Source organism: Megalops cyprinoides, chromosome 8, assembly GCF_013368585.1.
Source record: "Megalops cyprinoides isolate fMegCyp1 chromosome 8, fMegCyp1.pri, whole genome shotgun sequence".
NCBI lineage: Eukaryota > Metazoa > Chordata > Actinopteri > Elopiformes > Megalopidae > Megalops > Megalops cyprinoides.
The window spans coordinates 18,029,333-18,054,100 of NC_050590.1; the positions used below are offsets into that span (position 1 = coordinate 18,029,333).

The 24,768-nt window shown below is 40.4% G+C and overlaps 1 protein-coding gene across 1 annotated transcript in view; it reads left to right on the top strand.

The window, feature by feature from the left end:
- The window catches only part of LOC118781716 (piezo-type mechanosensitive ion channel component 1-like), a 60,658-nt gene that overhangs the window by 18,856 nt on the left and 17,034 nt on the right, over nucleotides 1-24,768 (top strand). Inside the window, exons 2-19 of the mRNA XM_036534723.1 lie at nucleotides 114-209; nucleotides 8,464-8,586; nucleotides 9,129-9,171; nucleotides 9,472-9,634; nucleotides 18,121-18,307; nucleotides 18,538-18,751; nucleotides 19,765-19,936; nucleotides 20,076-20,165; nucleotides 20,327-20,417; nucleotides 20,542-20,648; nucleotides 20,896-21,156; nucleotides 21,492-21,597; nucleotides 21,805-21,986; nucleotides 22,179-22,327; nucleotides 22,489-22,647; nucleotides 23,013-23,125; nucleotides 23,422-23,585; nucleotides 24,194-24,370. Of these exons, the coding sequence (XP_036390616.1) occupies nucleotides 114-209; nucleotides 8,464-8,586; nucleotides 9,129-9,171; nucleotides 9,472-9,634; nucleotides 18,121-18,307; nucleotides 18,538-18,751; nucleotides 19,765-19,936; nucleotides 20,076-20,165; nucleotides 20,327-20,417; nucleotides 20,542-20,648; nucleotides 20,896-21,156; nucleotides 21,492-21,597; nucleotides 21,805-21,986; nucleotides 22,179-22,327; nucleotides 22,489-22,647; nucleotides 23,013-23,125; nucleotides 23,422-23,585; nucleotides 24,194-24,370 (2,597 nt within the window). The remainder of the gene's footprint in view (nucleotides 1-113; nucleotides 210-8,463; nucleotides 8,587-9,128; nucleotides 9,172-9,471; nucleotides 9,635-18,120; nucleotides 18,308-18,537; nucleotides 18,752-19,764; nucleotides 19,937-20,075; nucleotides 20,166-20,326; nucleotides 20,418-20,541; nucleotides 20,649-20,895; nucleotides 21,157-21,491; nucleotides 21,598-21,804; nucleotides 21,987-22,178; nucleotides 22,328-22,488; nucleotides 22,648-23,012; nucleotides 23,126-23,421; nucleotides 23,586-24,193; nucleotides 24,371-24,768) is intronic.

Consider the following 24,768-nt stretch of genomic DNA (forward strand, 5'->3'; position numbering starts at 1 on the left):
GGTGCTGTTACTCCCCCACTCCAGTAATGTGTTGTGTTTCTGTGTTTCCCTGTTGTCATGTCTCAAATGCTGCTAACTGGTGACTGACCATGTTGGCCTTCATGTCTCCCCAGCCTGCCTGTTTCGCTACAATGCTCTGTCGCTCATCTATCTTCTGTACCTGCTGCTGTTGCCATGGTTTCCATGGCCCAACAAATACACACTACAAGGTAAGAGAACATTTTTTTTTCCCTTACATTTTACATTTTTACATTTACATTTATTCATTTAGCAGACGCTTTTATCCAAAGCGACTTACATAGGTTACAGTTCTGTACAATGTTATCCATTTATACAGCTGGATATTTACTGAGGCAATTGTGGGTTAAGTACCTTGCCCAAGGGTACAGCAGCAGTGTCCCAGCGGGGATTGAACTGGCAACCTTTCTGTTACTAGTAACCACTATGCTACCCTGCCGCTCAAATTAAAAAAAAAATCCTCTAAGTGAAAATGTTATGCAACATATAAGGACATTGTGAGGTAATACAGAAGTCATTGAAAGACATTTGTTTTAGCATGAAACCTTTTCAAATAATTACGTTTGTTTGATGAAAATTAGGTTTAAGAATATCACAAGTATGTCACACTCAGTCCATGAAGAATTGCTAAGTCAATGGACAATGTCGGGGCTTCTACTGAAATGTCTTGAAATGGTATGTGATTCTCTTAAACCAAAAAATTAATAATAGCTGGTTTAATAACCAAGGAATTTCTGTCTGCGCTCTCTTTAAAGGATCATCGTTTATCCTAAATAAAGACGATACTCATTCTTGTATGATCAAGCCATCATGCTTTAGGGCTCTCTTCAGTGACTCAGGAAGGGAGCAGTGCTCCAATTCAAAAGTAAAGCAGTAAAATGTTGTAATTTGACCACAGTTCTGTAGTCTCATCTAAACTAAACATTTCAGGGCGTGTGCTGCATAAGTGGTATTGCTCTCGACTTTTCACTTTAAAACAACTACTGACGTGGTGTGTGTGAAAGGGGAAAATATTTGTTGAAGGATTATATTTGGCTGTGCATCTTTGTGATACTTGGCTTTTGTGCAGAGGTTAGCAGTTGGGTATTCCATAAAAATGTAGTTGTCCTATTCAGATTACCTGTGGCCCAGTTAAGGATAGTTTGCATTATGAATTTGAAAATTCATAATCTTCTTTGGGCAGTACCTTCTATGGAAGACTTAAGAATTTTTTTTCTATTTTCAGACATATATATGACAATTCCATAGGCAGAATTCACTGAATTACTCTATTTAACAGATATGTGAAAACATGTTGGACAAGGGCATTAAAGATTTGACTCAGTTTTCATTTGAGTTTTCATTTAATCTGCATGACTTTAGATAGTCAGTCATTTATTGAATCTCATTATTACTTAAGTTTAGGCAGACAGATTTCCCCTCATGCTGCTAATCAAATACTAATAAACTGTGCATATTCTCTCTTCTGGAAGCGATTTGTTCAATACCCTCTTTCTCCCTGCTGTAGTGACAGCTAACACAGGGGTCCAGGGCTGCTACTAGAGCAACAATTGACAGCTCACATGTCAATGTGTGCTGTGCACTGCCTGACCCTGAATGTTTGTCCTGGTTATCAAGCCTTTCACACTATAAAACTGTGCAGACCCTATCAGATCCTGTTTGCAATAAGCCCCATAATCCACTGGACACTATTGTGTTCTCCTGCCTCTTAAAAATAAACATGGAAAGGGAAGTTAGCTAATTATAGATTGTTACAAAGCTCAACAGTTGAAACCTCTTCTTCAATGGAGAGGTTTTTCTGCCTGTAATCATGAGCCAGTACCCGTGCCATAGATTTCAACACATTCCACTTAATTGGGGGAAATGAATCTGCCCATAATGAGTTGAGTGGGACACATGAATTGAGGTGATTGTATCTGAAGTGTGAGAGATTTATTTCAGGGTCAGCAACTAGCAGACAGAATTCCCAGATGAAAAATCCAGGGAGCTGCCAAGTCTATAAACTGAAACGTGACTGCAACAATATTGATGGTTAAATAAAAGTCATCTTGATTGTTTGATTTCCTGAAGTACTGGCATTGTTAGCCTTAGACCCCAGCAGTCCAGAAGGATCTTGTTATGGAGTGGGGGGGGGGGGGGGGGTTTGAATTACGAGAGGAAACTGGGGAACATCAGCAGGGTCAACCTGGACCTGCAAGATATTCAGGGTTTCTCATACCCCAGGAAACAGTCATCTTCTTAAGAAGTAAGACCTTATTTTGCTAACAGCCATGATTTCTTCTGTGGATGAAGAAGACAAAACATTTGCTTTTCCTTGAGTCTTGATGCCAGGAAAACTGACTCTTATCTGTTATGAAGGGAGAGCTGTATAAGCATAACAACAACCTGCTTAGTGTCCCACTTTAATAGCCCTTAGACAGGAACCTAAGGAGATCAACTTTAGATTCACCACAGATTCCTTATGGGAATTCTCCTTTTATCTGAGTAGAGTAACATAATAATAATTCTGTATTTATATAGACCTAGCTGATAGTGTTCTCCTTTCGATGTCTGAGTAATGATCAGATCTATTGAGGTATTTGCCAGAGAAGATATTCATGGCAGTTTTTGGTATCACCAGGAGTTCTGCTGCAGTCCAAACACATTTCCTTTGTTTGATATTGCTCTGAGGATTTGCTTGTTGTATAAAATTAATCTGTGCTGAGACTGTGGAATTTTGTCATATTCACTTTCACTGACACAGATTTTCTATTTATATGGAAATGCAGAATGTTTGAAGAGTTTCACTCACAATAGAAAGTGTATTTACTCAGGTTGATGTAGTTAAATGTGTTTTGTTGTGTCAGGCCAAATTTGGTTTCTTAGCCTGACTTAACCTGATTGCACTCCTTAATATCAGATACTGCCCATGTGGATTAATAAAACAGTGGGCTGAAAAGAAGAGCTCATTATGACAAAATATTAACAGGACTGGCTGTCACAAACTGAATGCTGAAGGCTCATGGTGGCCTGTAAGAGAGGAAATATTACGGGTAGGTTAAAGGAAGTCTGTGAGTGCAATAGACAGCAGTTTTTCAGTGCAGTGTTATTGCCCGTGTTGTTTATTTATGTATGTATTTATTATCAAATGCCTTATTGCATCGGATGTAGCTTCAACCCGAGGCACTCACTAATTACATGGCTTTATGTGTGCTTAACAGACACCCATATTCAGCGTGACATCTTGTCCCTCTCTTGATTTTAGCCAAGCTCTCTGATCGTAATAGCACTGAAAACTGAAAAGATTACAGCCTTTTTCAATGGTAATATGTACATTTAATATGTCATAGAATGTATACTCTCTTATTTTCATATGGAAAAAGACAGTCAGAATCTGAATGCCCAACACAGTCTCCCCTCAGGTCAGAAAATGCTGGTTTGTGACTACACCACTGTTCTCCCAACAGAGATTAATACCCTGCCAAATGGTTAGATATTGATAACTCTTGAGTAAAGGAAGTAAATGACAGAAGCAAAGAGAGCCAATCTGTACACAATATGACAGCAAGCTCTGAATAAATGCACATAGAAAGAACTATTCATATTTGTTCTTTCACGGTGAGAGGGGTGTAGTTTATTAATTTTTAAAAGATGAATTCATTCTGTTTGACCATCTTTCCTCCAGGGAAGTAATGTTCATTTGATCCAGACTAACAGTGATAGCAATGTTTTATTTTCTGAAACTCTGAAATGATTACAGCTTGCTTTGAGTTGTGGAGTTATTAGGGGGATTTTGTGGATGTAAAAAAGCATCAGCTCATAGTACAGCTGCTGTCTGTCCTTATAAACAGTGTGTATTGATTCCTTAATAATCAATAAGAAGTGTAACTGTGTAATTCACAATGGAAAATATATAGCCCTACCCCTTTTGCCAGAGAAGTCAACTGGTTCCAATCCACAGATTATTCAAGAAAATGGAGGTTTGATTCCTCTACAGACCTTAGCTGGTTGTGAATGGGGTAGGGGCTGTGGTGTGCGTCTTCTTGTTCAGATGAATTGATTATAGGAAAGAGGAAAAGGCCAAACAGGGGCTGGTCTCCTGGGCTTATAAGCGTTGTTCCCTCCACATTGAGAATGAAGTGAGAATCCTCCCATTTCTGTTATTTCTGAGGAGTCTTTATATGGAAAACTTCTTTCAAGGCTGCAGCTACTGGAGCTGGCAGGAAATAAAGGCCAAAAAATATAATCAAGGTCAAACACAGCCACGAGCGTCCACACAGGAAGTTACTTTGTGTATGTAAAAAATGTCTGTTTGACAATATTGAGGTGTGTCTGTCTCCAGAAGAAGGTCCAAAGAAAACTCAAAATTACAGCTGTCTTTAGTGCTGGCAAATAGAATTAGATTAAAATGTCTTTTAAGGATATCTTTGCAATTGTAACTGTTTTCAAAAGGATGACTGGCAGAAGAAGTAGTAGCCTATATTTAAACCAAGTTAGTCATCCCTAGACAGGAGCTATATATTTCTCTGGTTGCCTTTTGCCTCACAGTTAGCTAATTTATGCAAATAGAGGTTTTGAGTGTATGCGTTGTGTGCGTTTGTGAGTGTGTGTATGTGTATGTGAGTGATTTTCCTTTTTTTGACCCATTTCACAATATAAATGTAAAAGTGTGGTGTCATGACATCTTTGTTTACAAAGCAGAGCATCTAAAATCTAGTTCGCACCTTATTGTTTTTAGGATCATCAGTAGTCATTCAAATATTGGTCTTTTTTGTGTTACATTTAATGTTGTTTCTGTTATAATTTTGCATTAGGTTTCTGAAATGTATGTGTACTGCGCTGAAACAAAAGCAGTACAACACAGTACAGTATGATGATATGAACTGATACCTGCTCATTGGAAAATATAAGCAGAGGGCTTGCACTAAGATGCATGTACAGCTTATAGAAGCATGGACCATAGCATAGAGTGTTGTCTGAAGCTCCAGGTACTTTGCCACCAACAGCTACTCCCAGATAAACTTACCTATCCTAATCCAAGCTCCTTCCTTATTAGCAAATCAAGCAACTCATCAGGTGGTGGAAAAACAAGTGCATTAGCCTCGTGCTCCTCTTTCAGAAATGTCCCTTAGTAATGGAGGGATATTAGTTTATATCAGCTTGAAATGGAAATACCAAATAGTGTTGCTTTGAGAGCTGGTTGTGAGTTGGGTTCATTTTCAAGGATGAAACATTTCACATTTGTGTCTGCTTTATAGCAGTAAAAAAGCAAAACATCCAGTATCATCCCAGCCTCTCTCAAATTGTAGATAATTAAAATTATTCTGGGATAACACCCAGCAATTGCTTTACAACTTCTGTGGAGTTTAGCTGCCTTGGTCTTTAGCACTGTATGTTTTTCTTTCCGTGAGGCCCCATGAGTTTTCTGTAACCCAGTACCCCATCAGGGTTAAAGACGTGGTGCAATGTCAGGTGTGCAAGAGCTGCAAACTTGTTAAAACAATGTTCATGGCCCCTGTCATAAACTCCTCTGAGATCATGTTTCATGGAAAATCCTGTAATATCCCAGTGGTCCTGCTGGATTTTGTTTGCTTTAAAAGGACACACATGGTTAAGGCCAAGGAAAAGAGACCTGCGGGACCACTGAAGCTGCATTTGCAGACATCACCCGTGCAAATTCCAGTCTGTTTCCCTATGGGCACACTGAGGTGTTGGAAATACTATGTTCAGGTTTTTTGTATTATTATTTTTATCCTTCAGAGTATTTCATGCACAAGCTCTACTCAAGGAATGATACTGAACATTTGATCATTTCAAAATATTACCATGTGATCACTGATTGTGATCACTCATTGATCAGTATTTCAATGCTTGGTAATTAATGTGAAATTAAGAAGTGCATTTTTCTTTTTTTTGCCAATATACATGAACGAGCATCAAAGAATATTGCAAAATAATAACTGCTTATTACATACTTAGTTCAGTAACGTTCATTCCCCTGCCTAAAAGTGTGAATGAATAGAAATTTCATATAGTGAAACAAGTAGAGTTTAATTATTTGAATATTGGATACTGTATTGTATTGTATTGTATTGGAAGCTATAGAATATTGAAACATCAAATTAATTGAACTGCTTTCTCACCTCCAGGAAATCTGGCTGGGAGCTTCACACTGCAGACTTTCATAAAGGCCTTAGGACCAAAATGATAACAGACCATCATTATTGTACTGTTGATGGACAAGCAAAATTTCACAAAGCCATAAGCTTAGGGGCAACCGAGTTCGTAAATGGTCCGATTAAAGGCAGTCCGATGGAATGAGCTGGAAAGCACTTTGCTTTCTGCAATAACAAAAGTAAATTAGTCATTAATTACAGAATTGGCTCAAATGGTTACATCTGGATTCAGTGATTTGTAAAGGGCTGCTTGTGCAGCCCTGTTTTTTCTGCTTGAGTGTACTGAAACTTGAATTAACTGCACAGAGTACTCTCTTATATATTCTCAATGCACAGCTGAGATTTAGAGCTGTCTCTCATTTGATATTTACAAGGTTGAGGTACTATTTCCTCTTATTTCAGTATGTTACTGTACACATACTATTTATAGGTAATAGTAATTAGCTAATTTAATTGAGTCTCAGACATTTTGAGCATTTATGCTGTTACAGTACCAAAGTCTTGACCAAACATTACTTTTTTGCAAGGTTTTTGACAATTCTACATGTGTCTGTAGTTTTTCAACTTAGTCTGATCCCTAATGACTTGTTCTTCTGTTTAAAAGTAGGTTTTATCCCAAGCAGTATGCAGTGAGGTGAGATAAAGTCACTGTAGGACATCTATGAATGATTGCTCCTTCAGGCAGCATTTCAAGGAGAGTAAATATTAAAACAGACACACCCGCCACCCCCCCCCCCCCCCCCCCCAAAAAAAAAAAAAAAAACAAGAAAGGTATCAAGCTCAGTAGTCTTGTCTTGTCTAGACACTAAAGAATAAACAAGATCATCAATATCTCTTTTCCATTGTGATTTATACAGCAGAGATATTTCCTCTGAACTCAGATTTTCCCTCAGCAGTGGCAGAGTATTCGTAAAGAAGATGTAGCTTCTTCTGTAGATTCCTTCTCCCATCTGAATGAGGCTGCCATCTGCATGTCTCTGTTGCGGCTGAGTTGAGGGGTGCTCTGTAAGACAAAGTGATTGTAGTGTAGGTCTCCGCTGGGGTCTTGGCTGAGTGTGACCAGTTATTTAGACTGCTTGTGGCCTTACCTCTTTTTCCAAAATACAGCCTGAAAGCCTGCTGGCTTTACACCATGTGTGAATCCCTGGGGGCAGGTGGTGCTGCAAGAGCCATCTATCAATGTCACAGGATGCATTTTCCATGTAATCGTGAACACATGTGACACAGACAGGCCATTAAAAAGATCAGCTGTACTCAGGAGTTGCACTGCAATAGCATTGAACTTTGTGAAGTTCAGCAGGTTTGAATACTCTCAGCTCTGAATGAAATAAGATTGAATGAGCATTCAATGTGGAATGAAATATAAGGTCTCTGATTGGAGAAAAATGTCCATAAATTAGCCACTTTAGTCCTTATCATATCACAACTTATTTTAATTCCAATTTGTGTCTATGGACAACATAATAGAATATTCATGTCTTTTGCCAACATTTTGCCAACTAAGTATAAATTTCAGCAATCTGCAATGTGAAGGGGCCTCTGTTAATTGAAGTGAGTTCAACCCAACTGATCCATAAAACTGGTGTTACCCATGGCCGTTTAAAGTGCAGGCAAACACATGTAACTGAAGTTGCTAATTTTCTCCTGCTAGACAAAGTCTTGTAAAAATCACACAGTTTTACAAGGATAACCTCAACTTGCTGCTGCTACAATAAGACTGTTTGTGTGTCTGGTTTTACTAGAGTTATTTTTTCACACTAACAATTTGGGCTGACAGATTTATGGAGAGCTGTATCAAAGTGTCTTTGCTTAGACCGAAGGCAGGGTCCTCTTGTGGGCAGCAGTACTTGGCACACGCAGTGATTCCACATCCTCCATTGGGCAGCACTGTAGCTCACCAAATCACTGTTTTCAAGGTTCTTTGCTTTTTGCTGTGCATTGTTAAGGTAATTTGGAGTAATATCCAGCACCGTAGGAAATTCCATTTTCACCGTCGTCATTTTTGAGTACTCAGTATTTTATCTTACAGTCAAGCTATGAATTTTAAAAATCTTCTCCCTGTAATCAATTAATCCACTACAGTGAAAATCTACAATATGCATGTAGGCATAGCTTCTGTGGACCGAGCTGTTGGAAAGAGATTTTTTAGCTACTTAAATGTCATTCATATTTGTTGCAATATGTGCTGTCGGTGTTCTAACTCCTCAGAGGCCACCTTGCCTACACATCTGACTTTTTTGTGACTCATTCATTTTAATGAAAGTGACATCTAGGAGTGATTGTCTTGCAGGGCGCACTGGACGATTAATCAAGGCCCTCTTCAGCACCAGCTTGCTCTTCTTGTTGGCTCATGTGACATTCCAGATCTGCCTGTACACCATACCGGGACTAAACAATGAGCTGGGAAACAACTGTGAGTGAAATTCCCTTGCTGAGAAAAAGAGCCAAAATTCTGATGTAGCCACACCTACTTTCTGTAATTTAAAGGGAGTGGTCTACAGTTTGCATGAATAGCAGGTAAAAATGTTTAGGTTTTGAAAAATATCTGTGAAATGAGAACCTCTTTCATGTGATTTACTGTGTCATTGCCATGCATGGTGCATTTCTTTTTCTGGAACAATGGAATGCTAATAGAGCTGAAGTAGATTCCCATGTACAATGTATACATTTTTCTTTCTAACATGCCCTCAGGGAGCTTTAACAGCAGAAATACACAGCTGTTATATTGATATGTTCCCTTGATCTTGTGCATCACCAGCTTGACTCTAGCCCCTTTCCATAGTTCCCTCTGGTGGCATGAGGACCTTGTATCTGAGGTAAAGGCATGGGATTATGGTGTGTTGTGGTTGTTCACTGAACACTGGTGACCCACGGTGCTCCTTTATCCTGATTTCTGTCCCAGACAGCAGGTCCAAGAAAGACATTTGCAAAATGCTTATTTTTTTTGTTTTGCAGGCAGCTCATGGGAGACCTTATCAAGACACATTGGAGTGTCCAGGTATGTTGTAAGTGCGTAGAAGCAGGCTGTGTTTGTTTATCGAGCCACTGTTGTTGGACAGACTGCACAGGAAATGTTTACTGTTTACAACTTATCTTCACAGAAGAAATTCAAAGAATTCAGGAGAATTGAGAGAAAGATCTCAGATTAAGAGAAAGCAGTACACTTTGTGTGTGTGCATGTGTGTGCATGCGTGTGTGTGCATGCGTGAGTGTATGTCCATATGTGCATGCATGTGTGTGAGAGAAAGAGAAATCAGTGTAAGATATATGCACCCATGTCTATATGTATTCCATGTAGACTGCCACTGGAGGACACCTGGACCATGCTCCGTCTCCTGGCCCCTGACATCGGCATCTTCATTATCTCACTGGTGACCCTGGTGCTCTGTAATCAGCTGCTGAAGAAGAGAGACAATGAACCAGACAAGTCTCAGACTGAGGACTCTGAGCCCACAGAGGAGGTGAGAGGAATCTGTTTCTCACAAAAAAAAAAAAAAAAACTGTGGTTGACATTTGGGCCGTTCTGCTTGACCTGTGGGAACAGTGGGACACACTGGGCGTATGATTAAATCTGTGTCCTTATCACACAATTATATAGTTATGCAGTGACATTGACAAAACTGAACCTGGAATAAAATTAAATCCGTAGTGAAATTTAATCAAGCTAATTAGTGTTTAATGCTCCGTAAGCAGACAACACATGCACACACACTCTAAAATGCTGTTGATGTATATTGGCTCAATATCAACAGTTTCCTATGTCTGATAAGTCTAAAATATCTGAATCCTTGCATTCCATATGCAGAAGTACAGCATGGTATTTCTGTTACACATTTCAGGAAAATTCTATCCAAGGGACAATTGTCCTCCCTTATTGTAGTCTTGAGACTTTTTGCACTCGCATCTTCTAAACCTTTGCTTTGGCAAAGTCTGCGGGTAATTTGGTATTATAATACCAGTGTTGTATTCAAACTACAGGCACATTTTTTATGTGAAAGAAACTTTGCAACTGTACAATATGTATTGTCCAACTTAAGGTATGTGTAGATAGTAAAGGTTAGTGCGTCAATCATATGGACCTAAGCGACAAAAAACATCATACCATAGACTCCAGTGTTGGCTCCATGAAGTTTTCATGTGGAGGGAGGAGAACACGGAAGTTTAATACAAATCAGATTAACTGTCTGAAGGTATGTCATCCCACCAAGCATCTTAATTTCTTAAATATTATTACGATGAAAATGATGTGAAATCAGAATGTGTTTTCCAAGACTTGCTTAAGGTTTCTGGAGGTCTGCATTTCTTCTGTGTTCAGGTTTAATTGCACAGGTGATTGCACTCCAAAAGGCAGCTTCACGTCCCCAAACACTGAGCAGCTCGTGTGCAGAATCACTTAGAATCACTTTAACACATGTCAGGGGTTTTTACTGAATGCAAATACCAAATTAAGAGAATGTTGAAAAATGAATAAATGGGATCATATTTGCTTTGTTATATTTATGCATGCTCTGCCAGCTGGTTCACTGTATTGAACTGGTTGTAAAATAACTACTTACCTGAAAGTACTGATTCTACATATGTTCATGTGAAGCTTAACCAAATTTTATATTACATAATTTGTATATTATGAAATATAAAATACTGCGTTAGTCAGATTCACTGTGCCCTCTTAGGGTATCGTTGAGTATGAAGAGCATGTTGTTTAGCTATCAGGGAGTATTCATTGAAAAAAAACAAGCTTTCTTAAATGCCTCTATAGTATATAGCAGTATATAACAGTTGAAAGATGTGGTTATGCAAATACTGGAAAAGAAAATTTGCAAGGTAAAAACCAACTTATGCCATTAGAATTCTGTAACTATATTTCACTTTTTCATAAGATTTCACAAGACATGATGGCCAAACACTGACTGCTTTTCTGTTTCAGTGCAGAATTAGGGCTGTAACTGCAAATGTTGTGCAAACAGTTTCAGTTACAACATGTCTAGAGAGAAACAGATGAGAAGGCCTGAGTTGGGTATCACTTTTGATTTGAAATAGAACAGTTTTTTAAGAGTATTTAAAGGATGCAACACCTGCATCTGCTTTGTGATAAAGACACAGCAGCAAGAGTAGTATAAAAGCAAAAAATGTTAACAGGAAGCAATGTGTGCTAGATAGTACTAATCTATATGTGGGTCTGTATTCTGCCAGTTTCAAAGCCTTTTACAGACTCAGTCAGACTCAATTAGCATATAGCGTGCTTGTGGTGAGAAACAAATCTAATGTTGTGGTATTAGGAGCTTTCAAAAGAAATTGTAGAAGTCAGGCCCTTTCCTCTGAGTAAGTCTGTGGTGAAGTTGTTCAAAGGCAGATGGTTAACAGGCTTAATTTGAACAGTCAAATCAACAGACCTTACAAAGCCTCAGCTTCTTCCTGTGGTTTCATCTCTGAAATGAAGAGAATTTATCCCTCACTGCTGTCCACTAAGGAGACACACTTGGCTGATTGGATTGTGTTGTTTGTTTTACTCTTGTGTAGTGACATTTGTAGTGTCTTCTTACTGAGACACAGAGCTAGTTGAAGGATATATTTTCTGTTGTGTAATATAACATGTTTTATTATGGGCTAGGGGGAGAAATTTTGCATTTTGTTACAGTGATGTATTTATTGTGGTGTGTTGCTGTTGTGGTGTGTTTTTTGTGTTACAGTAACAATGTTTTTGTTGTGTTACTGTCATATGTTTGTGGGAGTTTGTTACTGGGCCACAGGAAGGGTGATGTAATGGGGTGGATCCATGTTGCTCAGTAACAGAGGGCTATTGTTAAGACTGCTGAGTGAGCTTCCAGCACTTTAGCACAGTGACTATCATGCTTGCAGATAGACAGTCATACCCAGATACACAGACCATCCTCGTAGTCCTAAATCCACTCCTAAATTCCTTACCTCTGGGCCTCACACTCAGAGAGGCACCTCCCCATGCATGGGCGGAGGTGTTAGTGCAAGTGATTCATCACTTTTTTTTTTTGGTGTGTGTTCATTGCTGTTGAAAGATTTGACTGCCTTTCAATCTTCACTCTCCTGCCCCCGTTCATTTCTCTTCTGCATTTCTTCCTCCTGTTCTCTTTCTCGATTTCCTTCTGCACCAGCCAAGTGCTTCATATGTGCTCTGTGCAGCTGAGCACTACAGCCTCCTACTCCATCACCACAGCAACCACACCAACAAACACAGGCTGTTCCAAGCATTGTTAGGGCAGAGACATAGAACCTTTTATACATGAATTAACATATGGGGCCTAGCTCTTCTTGAGCCTCATTCACTATAAACTGAAATGGGCCTGCAATGGAAGCAGTTATAATCATTTTTGTTTGTTTTGGTCTAAATTGCAGTCTGCTTATTTCCTGTTGTAAAATCCTTCCAGATCAGGCTCAGGCTGGGTGTATTTGAAAGTGCAGGCTGAATCCGTGTTCAGAGGATGTGTTTCACCATGTGCTGAAAAGGTGCTTGGAAAACTGCAGAAAATGCATCACTGAACCACCCACTGTAGCATGACATGCCAGAATTTGTGCATGCAACACTAATCCCCCACCCCAGCCCCCTTCCAAACACGTACACACAGACACACACACACACACACACACACACACAAATAAAGCATAGCACTTTAGCATGCTTTTATCATGGTCCAGCAACACTCCCAGGCAAAGGCAAAGGAAGCAGAGAGGCAGGTTCAAGAGAGTCATACTAAGACATATCAGTCAAATGCTGTGCAATTGGGGCACTATCACAGTATTAGGAGATAGTTTCATTCTGGCTGAGATCCAGAAAAGTGTGATGAGAGATTCAAGTGAGTTTTAGGTGAGAGGGTCTGTATGATCTGAATGTATTCTGGTGAACATGCTACAAGACTGCATCTGCTTCGCTCCTATCTGCCTGAAGTTAAGCTCTTCTGTACCCTCCCTGGACAGGGGATGACCAAACTGAGTAAAGTGAACATCCTAAAAATATAAAATATATAAAATATAAAATATAATTTCTCAAATAATTTGACATGGTATTCTGTATCTTCTTTAAAATGATTCACATTCTTTCATGTCTGGAATTGATTTGTCTAACCCCCAAACTGCATATCCCTTTAAATTGTGACATATCAGCTAGAGCCATTTTATAGCACTGTGTGACGGTTTCAATAACACTGGAATCGTTTTTTGACACAAAATTGTGCAATGACTCTTTTAAACTGTTGGAAGAGCATACTAGAATGATAAATGATGATTCACAGTAGAATTCTCTATTAGGTGATTAATATTCCCTCCAATATTGTATAACTAGACATGCTAGACATGTAGAACTAGACAATTTGTATCAGCTAACATGCTGGGAAATGAAAAAAAAAATTTTAAAAAAGAATTAAAGAAAAAAAAAAGAATTAGAAATAAAACTAGAAAGGAATTTAATGCTACAGTTAATCAATGAACTACTTGCCTCTCATTTGAATAAAGTGTCTGTGATGAGATTTCACTGAATATTCAGAAAACGTTATGCCTGTTTCTGAAGACGAGAGATAGTTTTTGAGTATTTTTAATCTAGTTACAAACTCCTACATTCATATGAAGATCCTGTGTGGTTGCTGATGAGGTGAGGAAAATGCAGGTAAGCAGTTAAGCAGCTACCAGACAGAACTATACTTGTGCGTGTTGTCTAACTGGAGATGAGCCACGAAAAGAAGATATCATTTTCAAAGCCACTGCACCCTGGGAGACTTTAAACTGAGTGTGGATATAAAGTTAACATTTTTCAATCCCCCTGCATTCTTCTTATTAGAAGGTTTGCCAAGTTCTGATGTAGAATGTTTTGTACAATGAGTAGACCTTCAACTTCAGCCACAAATTGTCAGAGACACCTCATAACTTCCCCTGTGTGTACATTAGTGTGCTGAGAACAGGCTCATATTTCAGGGAAACAGTTTTTCAGCCTCTTTTTTTAATCAATGTAAATGACTATATTGTGTCATCTTGGCATTTTAGACAATTTAATCTGTTGCCTTCATCTTGAGTGTGTGCTGTTAAGTGTCTGCCTTTAATTGAATCCCCTGTAACATGGTTTAGGAATGAAGATAGTGGTAATGGGGAAATGTAACTCTGCAGTGAGTGTGCCACATTTGTGAGACCCCTTTTCTCAGTCCCTCCAAATGGTTATGACTCAGGAAGTCTTAAAAATGGCTGTTCCTTAGTCACAGTTCTGCAAGCAAGGATGACATCTCTGCCCCAGCCACTGTAGGAGAGAAAGCCCCCACACAAAGCCTGCCAGAACCCACCAGTAGTGTCCTTGTGCCCTCCTAACAGTCTCTGGATGTTGCTGTGAACTGATGGATGTGTTCATTTACTAGGCTTTTTTCCACTGTTTGTTCTTTTGTCACAGTTTTCCATGAGTCTCAACCACATTTATTGGGGTCAGGGAATAATTTTCCAGCTTCTAGCTGATTGGCCCTGGAGTCTCTGGTTTATCTGGTTTGCTGTGGGAAACACACTCTGCCCACTTTGTGGCAGTACAAGTTTTTTTAGTTGTATGAATTAGGTGTAACAAATGCATTTTGATTAATTGTTGAGAAAGACTACACTGGAGTTTGTGAACAGTAGACATGGTATGGTGAGAGGCGAGCTGTATGAAGAAGGATGTGTGGAGGAGAGGGGAGGTGGGTTAACCTGCTGGAGGATCCCTAGCATGATGGGTACTCCCCACCTTGACCCACCCAACCCTGCCCCATCCCACTCCACAGTGCTCTACTGCTGGTATGACATAACAAGGGGAATTGAGAATTGATACACTAATGAGACTGCTCTGGGACCATCCCTTAAAATGGAGAGGCACTATTGGTCAAGAGAGGACAAGGAGAAACTAGGCTGCTGGGAAGAGCAGGAGAGATACCCTTTTCTGTAATCTGCTACTGAGGATAATTGATCACTACAGTCAGTGCATTGCCAAGCAGTGCAATGTTTTGCTCCCAAAAGCTAGTGGTTAAGCATTCAACTCCACAATCCTTCCAGTCCAGTAAGGGTCATGTGTAGGAGTGCATGGTGATTTTTATGGCTGTGAAAAACTAATAAAAATCAATGGTTGCAGTAATGTTAATCCCATCATAATAGGGGTGATAATGGTCTTGTCCCTTTATTGAGACTGTTACGTTAGATTTATGAAATTCCCACTGGTGATAATAAAAACAAATGCTACTCAGTGGAATGAAACACAGCAGTAATGGGCTCTCTGGGGCTGGTGGAATGCTAGCTGCTGAAAACAGTCTAAACTCCAAGTTGATCACAAGGTCAGCTAGTCATGCACACATTCTCACTAAGGGGGTTCGATGATCAGTTGTATCTGGTTTCCATTGTTTTTGCTCAGATAAACTGAAGCTTGTATTTTGCCATGGCTGGTGTTGTTTGGGTATTTTCAGACAGTCATCTGCCAAGGCTACATAATACCCTTGTTACAACCCTTGTCTGTCTAACACAGACATATAAAACAGATCATATACTTAAATTCCAAAACCTGTTATTCTTCTTTGAGTGTAATGGAGATATCAGTGCCTTAATGTTTCACATCAACAAAATCAGTGAGAAAAAGATTTATGTAGGCCTCTAATTTTTTTTCTTTTTTTGTTTTAAAAACAGTACACAAGAGTCTTTGTCATAATAGTGGCTGGTGAAAATGCTTTTGGCTTACTGTTGTGTACTTAAAAGGAATTTGTCTCTCAAGTATTACCACAATAATTTAGTATGGTTTGAAAAAAATCTTGGTTAAGTTTACAAAGTGGTTTTCTTGAAGGTGGAAAAAAAGCATTGATCTTTTCAAGATGTTTATTTCTTATACCCCCTCTCCCTTTTTGACCTTTGCTCATGCTATTAAAATGTCCTGGAAAATTTTCCAACAGAACTTTCTGAATTTTTTAGTTGCTGTTTTGCCTGTTTGCATGCTACTGTATTTCTGGTCATGTTCTGTGTTCTTCTGTCCTTTGCGTGTGTGTGTGTGTGTGTGTGTGTGTGTGTGTGTGTGTGTGCGGACGTGCATGAGCATGTGTGCGGGTGTCCATGGATACACACACTGTGGGCCACGTGTTTCCCTGTAGCTCCTAAAGCAGACCATTGTGCTTCTGTGTAATTCTTACTGTATGACTGACACAGACTATGGAAAATCTATCAATCAATATGGACAGCTAGAGACAAGTAGCTCTGTGCCTATATTTGCCCATATCATTGTGTTCATTGTGTCTGTGCCTCTGTCTCTCCATATTATTGTGAAAGCAAGCTGACTTTTACATATCAATCGTAATAACAATAATTATAGTCATAATCATAATAAATAGTAATGAAGATTATAGTCAGGCGAAAGTCCTATAATCAATATTTAGAAGTTCATTTTCAATGAGCTACAAACTCCAGCCCAATATTAACCCTCTCCAATGTGGAAATCAGCCCTTCTCTGACTTCACTATCTGAAGTGCAGTGTGCTGCAGTAGTGCACGTCCTGGAAGATCCATTCTCATCATTGCTGTGGTCTCATATGATGCTTTTCTCACTGCCTCACACACTGAATGCAGCTACAATGCCATACTACAGGGTCACTGTCAGGCCAGGAATGAGGAAATGATGTTGACAATTGGTGATGCATGAGCTAAGTCGGATAACTTTATGTGGCTTGGGTGTGTTTGTAACTTAATGACAGTGTCTTTTGTGGTGTACTTGTGCGCTACTCCGTGGGTGGCTGGTGGTTCCTTCCATACCCTGCTCTCCAAGAATCTCAGAAGTTGCACTGAAATCATACTCAACTCTATCAACCCTGCAGACTGTTCAGTTGTTTGTGTGGGCGGCAGTGGCGGCATAGTGGTTAAGGAGCAGGACTCGTAACTGAAAGGTTGCAGGTTCGATCCCCGCTGGGACACTGCTGTTGTACCCTTGGGCAAGGTACTTAACCCTCAGTAAATATATCCAGCTGTATAAATGGATAACATTGTACAGAACTGTAACCTATGTAAGTCGCTTTGGATAAAAGCGTCTGCTAAATGAATAAATGTAAATGTGTATTCTGTTGTTTATTGTTAACTTGTCCCTAATCAAGTTGGTTGATCCAGAATGTTTCTCATTTACAACAGAGATCTGGTCTTGATACTTGATACTAAAATTAGCAGAAGAGGGTACTAAAGAATAACAAAGCAAGGGGAACACAGAAGGAGAGGAGAGGGTGCTGTAAAAAAAGAAGTTTTATTCCTTTAGAGTAATTTATATCAATTTGTAGGTTTTCCCTGCAATTTCATAGTCACCTATAGCACCAAAGTTCATATTGACTGTATGCCACAAGTGGGTTTTTGTTTAATCAGTTTTGGCAAGTGTGTTTTGGAACATCTGTTGTTAGTCATGCTGTCAAGATGTGACAATGCAAGTAACTTGAACTAACATATAATTTTGTGAAATGTATCCCTGTAGACAAGGCAAATATTTATTCTCCTGTTGTTATCAGCTGTTTAACTGGTGTTCATCATGGTAAAGGTGCCATACAGTCTCTCCTCATAGTTGATTGTACCTGAACTTTCTCCCCCTGCTGACAAACTAGGGTACTGTTCAGACTTTCTTAATGACAAGCTGCAAAGTAAATGTTCAATTAAACCTGTAAAAAATGTATCACTTTGTTGCAGTATGCATAGCTTATAGAAATACTGTTTTGTTTGCCATTTCGTCTGTATAATAGGTATGATGTACAATTCACTTTACTGCAGTAGTGTACCTATGATATCATTGTACAAATTTACCTATGATATCATGGTATAGCACTACTTTAATGGCTTCATTACTCTGAAATATACTACCTTAGGGATTATATAGGTGTTATTCTTGATTACTTCCATGAGGTGTGTCGGGCTTGGGGGTGCACTCCTGACCAGTGATGCAGTTGTTGATGGAATATTATGTATTTCAGGCAGAGGAGGGCGCAGAAGAGGAAGAGGAGGAGAGAGAGGAGGGCCAGTCATCCTCCAGTGATCCAGAGGAAGATAATTCTACAGCTAACCGTGCAGCCCTGTTGGCAGCCCGGCTCAGAGCCACAGCACAGAGGTTCCTGAGAGACCTGGGGAGGGTTCTTACCATCATTCTGCTGGCACTAGCTGGTAAGAGCCTGGACACAGGGTACACCATGCACACATCAAGATCACTGAACATACATCACCTGTAGTGCTGTGTGTGTGTGTGTTTTTTACCTTTACCAAAAATGTAGTGTTTGTAAACTGCAGAGTTGTTTACTGTAGAAATGAGGATCTTTCAGCCAAAGATTTTTAGAATACAAAAGAGATGATACTGACTTGACTATATGACTCTTTGTTTGGCCTTTGTTTTCCAGCAATTACATTACCCTCAGTCTTCTCTGGAGTTTACTACCTACTGTTCATTGGAGTGTGCACCTGGTGGGCATGCCACTTTCCCATCAGCCTGCTTGGCTTCAATGCATTCTGTGTGATGGTGGGAGTCTTCACAGCAGGACACCTAGTCTGTCTATACCTGTATCAGAGTCCTTACGCCCAGGAAATCTTTCCCCCAGCTGGTCTGTGGGCCAGGTCAGTTTGTGGGTCATTTACTTTTGCAGAATCTCTCAAATTTAGTCCTGTTGACGTAACATCAATCCTGAGAGTAATTCTTACATATAGATGAGATATTTAATGTGCATTCAACATGTCAGGTTGAAAAGGTAGAGTTTAAAGTGCCAGTGATGTTTAGCCATTGTACCTCTCTACTTTTACTGGGATTTGATAGTGGTGTCTGGGAATGCATGAACTTTATGCATTATGTCTTTATTTGCAGTGTCAATAATGCTTAAATTTAAATCTTTTGTGAAGTGTTTAAGGAATTCTAAAGTGAGTATTTGTGCCTTTTCTGAAATGGGAGCAAAATCAGGACAGAGTTATCACAGATCAGAGATGGGAGGATGGGAGTTAGAGGGAGAGCTATGTGTGGAATGTTATTGGCTGAAAGCACTCTGGAATGCATGTTTTCTGGAGTTCTGGCAAAGGCCAGCATCCTCTTGCACCTGTCACATGGTAGAGGGGGTGGAACTGCCCTCAGGACAATCACCTGGCAGAGGGCAATGCCAGACCAGCAGAGATGGGGTCAGCAGAATTTTTCCCCTGGTGTTCAGGACCCTGCACTCAGGCCTCTCACCGAACAGAATGACAAAATGATCCCCTTCTCTGTGATCCGATACTGTCTGTCACTGGCTCAGCGAAATTACCCTGTTAACATCTCTCCTTGTAGTCTGTCATTGACTCAGCATGACTTCCCCATCTGTACCCTCTCACCTCTCTCCCAGGAATTTGTCATTGATTCATTACAGTGCCACCTTCATACCTGTCCCAAGGGTTTCTTTTGTTGTTCCCTGCCAAGCTGTCCAGTACCAGGCATACTGTTTACCCAATGATGTATAGGCAGTACTGTGAGGTTAAACTGAGAGTAAGGTGTTCTATACTATACATAGCTTTCCTCATAGTTAAAGCACACCCTCATAAACACAGCTACATATGCATCATTTTCAAAATCTGCATTTTTACATCAATCTGCCACTATCATTCCTCAGACTCTTTGGTCTCAAGGATATCATCAAGACTGGCAACTGCTCCTCTTCCTATGACCTCATCCTCAACACAGAACAGGATTGGCCAGTGTATGTCAACCCTGGTATCCTGTTACTTCTCTACATCTCAGTGGCAGCTGTCCTTAAAATGGGTAGCCATTTTTCCTTTGAAAAGGTACTCATAATTTGAAAACATTTCTTTTACTTTGAGTCTTGCACATGGCATCCATACCCAATTTTGTGGGACTTCACTGTCTGTTACTTTTTTGGGTAAGGAATCATAGATAACATTATTGTTCTTTGTCTTTGAGAAGCATAAGGAGGAAGCACAGCTCAGTGATGGGAATGGACTGGAGTTAACAGCATGGGAATCAAAGAGGGAGGGCAGTGGTGATGATACCAAGGTCAGTCTAGACACTACTATGTTCCTGTCCATTCTTGCAGAACTTTCAATTGAATGCCTTTTTATAAATCCAATTGTTTTATTATTGTTATTATTATTATTATTGTTATTATTATTATTAATAATAAAATGCTGGAGGTTACATTCATTTGTTTATTTTAGCAAATGCTGATCTCAACCACGGAATCACCAGAATGTGAATCTGAGAAGTCCGCAGGTCATGAGATCAACTGTTCCAGACACCAGGATCAAGGTGAGAGGGTCTGTTAATAAACAATGAAACAGAATCCATCATCCCCCATCATCCCCAATTAACGGTTGAATAACAGTACCCCTCCCCTGTCATTCCTTTCCATTCTCCTGATGATTCTATACAGTAGAACTCAGTAGTCCCCCTGATGGACAGGATGGGGACAACCCTCTTCATATTGTGGGTCGAATGGTCATGCAGCAGAGCTATGTGTGTGCTCTCATTGCAATGATGGTAAGGCCTCATCTCTAATTTTCATTCAATTATCACATAAGTATAATAGGATCAGTTGTCTTTGCTCTTATACAGTATGTCCTTAGATCATGCTAATTACTTTCTTGAACGAGTACAGGTACATTTGCCTAATATGATGGCAGCTGCATATCTATAAATAATATAGCGTCCAGCAATAATTATATTTAGCGCGTGTTTCTTCTGGGGATTCTAATGCCAAATGTCTCCCTCACTCTGTCACCTACAGGTGTGGAGTATCACCTACCACAGTTGGCTTACCTTCGTGTTGCTTCTGTGGGCATGTTTGATTTGGATGGTGCGGGCACGACGGCATTTTGCCACTCTGTGTTCGCCCTTCATTCTGCTGTATGGCCTATCACTCTGCAGCCTGCAATATATCTGGGCCATGGACCTGGAGCCTGAGCTTCCCCAGTACTGGGGGACCATGAGCCTCAGGCAACTGGGTCTGGACCGGGCCCCCTACCCATGTCTGCGCCTGGGAGCTATGGTAAGGAGCTCACTCTTCTGGAGGAGAGGCATTACACATGGCTGATAAAAACATGAATGTTCATAACATTGGTCAGCAGATGTGTCAGTGGAATGAGTTTGTCATTGAACAAAATATCAACACATCTTTGAAGATTTGTAGACAATTTGTCAAACATCATTGCCTTAGACTATATCTAAGACTGCAAAGAGCATAAAACCAAACCCAGTAAAAAAAGAATCAAGCAGTGGTTGAGCATGTGTAGTCATGCTGCATGAGTACTTCCCAAAAGGTGCCGTGAATGAGTAGCAGTATATTTCACATCATTCTCCAATCTCTCTCTCTTTCTCTCTCAGTTGCTCTTTACTCTAACCTTCTGGCTGCTGCTGCGACAGTCAGTGAAAGACAATTTCAGCAAGAAGAAGAGTGTTACTGTCCCACTATTGGAGGTCACCACTGGAGGTGGGATATGTTACTCCTGTACCCAAACCCTTCCACAGATAACCCAGGATCACCTTATCAACATGAAATTTCCCAGCTAACCTATACCCATCCTTTATGGTTGTTAGAACTATTTAGTGATTTGGCTACATCATAGCCACACTGTAAATGTGTGTTGTAGATTAACTTGTTTATTTTTAACATTATCATCTTCCTGTTGGGTCACAGAGAGCAGCAAGCAGAAGGAGTCAGTTCTGAGGGTTCTGGGTGGGATGGTTATGAGCCTCTACGCTAAGTACTGGATCTACGTGTGTGCTGGGATGTTCATCATGGTCAGCTTTGCTGGCAAGCTGGTGGGCTACAAGATTGTCTACATGCTCCTGTTCCTGCTCTGCCTCTGTCTCTACCAGGTATGACCCTGTACCTGGCATACTCGAAAACCCCTTTAAAGTAGTCATCCAGCCTACACCATAACTGCATAACTGACCTCCCTTATTCTCCCCTTCCTACATAAAGATATAACAGTTAATTATTATATGGTCAAGCTGAAGAAATTGGTCAACAGCCATGTGCCCTGCCTCTAATCTCTGGTGTTCCCTTAGGTGTACTACAACCTGTGGAGGAGGCTGCTGAAGGCCTTCTGGTGGTTAGTGGTGGCCTACACCATGCTGGTTCTCATCACCATCTATACTTTCCAGTTTGAGGATTTCCCTGGGTACTGGAAGAACTTCACTGGTTTCACAGAACAGCAGTACGTAGCAAACTGATTTACACACCTGATTAACAGTAGTGGTACTGTTTTGGTGCAGACAAATATATTCACTGTGGATTTACTCTCTTGTTGTGGGGCAGAGAGAGTTTGTCTAAGATGGGTTGACCCTGGTTATGATGCAGTCAGTGTGCTCCCTGCAGGTTAGCTGACATCGGATTGGAGACGTTCAAGCTGTCAGAGCTCTTCAGCAGCATCCTCATCCCCGGCTTCTTCCTGCTGGCTTGCATACTGCAACTGCACTACTTCCACCGGCCCTTCATGAAGATCACTGACCTGGAGCATGTCACACCAATCCACAAGTAAGTAATAGAAAAATACATTGAAAGTTAAGCTTGATGAATCAGTAGTATACACAACGCCTCCTTATAACAGACCCTACCAACCCCAACACCTCCCTGTAATAACCTATCGCATACCCCACTAAATCCCAGACCTCCTGTTATCTCATATCCTTCTGATCCTCACACCTCCTTATGTGTCTTTCTACAATGCTCTACATGCTTTGAAAGAAGATTAAAATCTGCCCCTTACACGATCTGCTCTCTCTCTAAACTTGCTTGTTCAGCTGCTTCTCTTTGGGTGGTGCTGATAACATTCAAAATTCTCACTGTGCTTGCTTCAAACACAGAATAAACATGTTTTGATTGGTTGGGATCTGTTACAGGAAGGAAAGTGTAAACAATACAGAGGTTTTGGTGTTGATGGATGCAGATGGCATGGGGCTTGAGGATGAGACTGTGGAGACGGATCTGGGAGATGATGAATCAGAGCATGAAGGTGAGCATGTTGAAACTGCTGATGTATCAGGGGTGTGTTCTTCCCTGTGTCTCCAGATCGGTGCAGGAACACTACAAGGGATTATGTAGTGAGGTTATGGGTGGACAGTGCCTATGACTGAGAGAGGTATTAGGGGCAGGCATTGTAGTATGTGACACATGCTGGGAACCTGTTTTCCTGCATCTCTGTATTTCTCTGCAGTGCATTATTAGACGTGCACTGTCTTTCTGTGTTTCTGTCTGTCTTTCTAGTCTGGTAAATCTTTTGTCCATTTCTCTCTTGTGTCCTTCATCCAGTGATGATGCCCACTAAGTGGGGTTTGGTGATGGACCGCCTGGTGGTGCTCTTCCGGAAGTTCCTGGAGATCTTGACCCAGGTGCAGGTCTTCCTCTGGAGGGTCCTGGAGCTGCACATCCTCAAGATTGTGGCCTTTTTCATTGTCTGGGTGGCACTGGGAGAGGTCAGTGCCTTAGTTCTCTGAACGTAGGTTATAAGGTCAATGTGTTCAGCCTCAAGTATGTTTTCAGAAAGATCATAGTGACTGTAGAATATAGGCTGTATTTTTGGGTTGACTATGTAACCATGACCAGTGATGACTGACGTGAAAATGACCACAGTGGCAAAACAAATTTGTATCTTACAAATACATAATAAATAATATCAATAAAACACATTTTTACTACGGTCAGATAGTCTACCACATTATTATCATTTCTAGGAACAGATAGCATACCATTTCCCTTTTTTGTGCTTCCCAATGGGTGATACAGTTTTATGTTTTGCTGTAATTTGGTTAACTTTAATTGTATTAACTGCTGTGGGGCTGTCCACATTAGTACGCATTAGTGCTGTAAGCCTCAGCACCATGGTACTGTTGTGCAAACTCAGCTCAAGGCATTTCAAGACCTCATCATGATATGAATGTGGTTTGCTAGACTGTAAATGTAGGTGTTACCAGAATTTAACTTCTCTTTTTAACTTCTCTCTGTTGATTAGTAATGGATATTGACCTAATTCTCTCTTTGTGTCTCTTTCTTGTCTCTCTCACTGCCCTCTCTGTGCTCTCAGCCCTCAGTGATGAATCTGGTGTTAGTGGTGATGTGGGCATTCTCCATGCCATACTCTCGTTTCCGCCACATGGCCTCATGTCTGTCCACCATCTGGGTCTGCATCATCATCGTCTGCAAGATGCTCTATCAGCTCAGCATTGTCAACCCCATCGAGTACTCTAAGAACTGCACTGTGGTAGGGCAGAGACACAAGTACCATCTACACACATACAGTACACACACACATACATACACGCAGAAACACAGACATATTCATCCATTCACACATTACATTATGCATCTTTTGTCGCACACACACACAATACACACAGAAACACAGGCGTATGCATGCATTCACACATTACATTGCACACCTTCTGACACATACTGACACACACTGCACAAATGTCACTCACAATAGCTCATACATTCTCATATCAACTGTGACACAGAGACACACCTAACTGCACACACAGTTGAAGCCAAACACGCTCTGAGGCACACACTCCAGTTGCCAGTGTTAATCTAGCTGGCACAATTTGAACAGATTACCACAGATACAAAGATAACACACTGTCTCTGATGGGAGGTGCT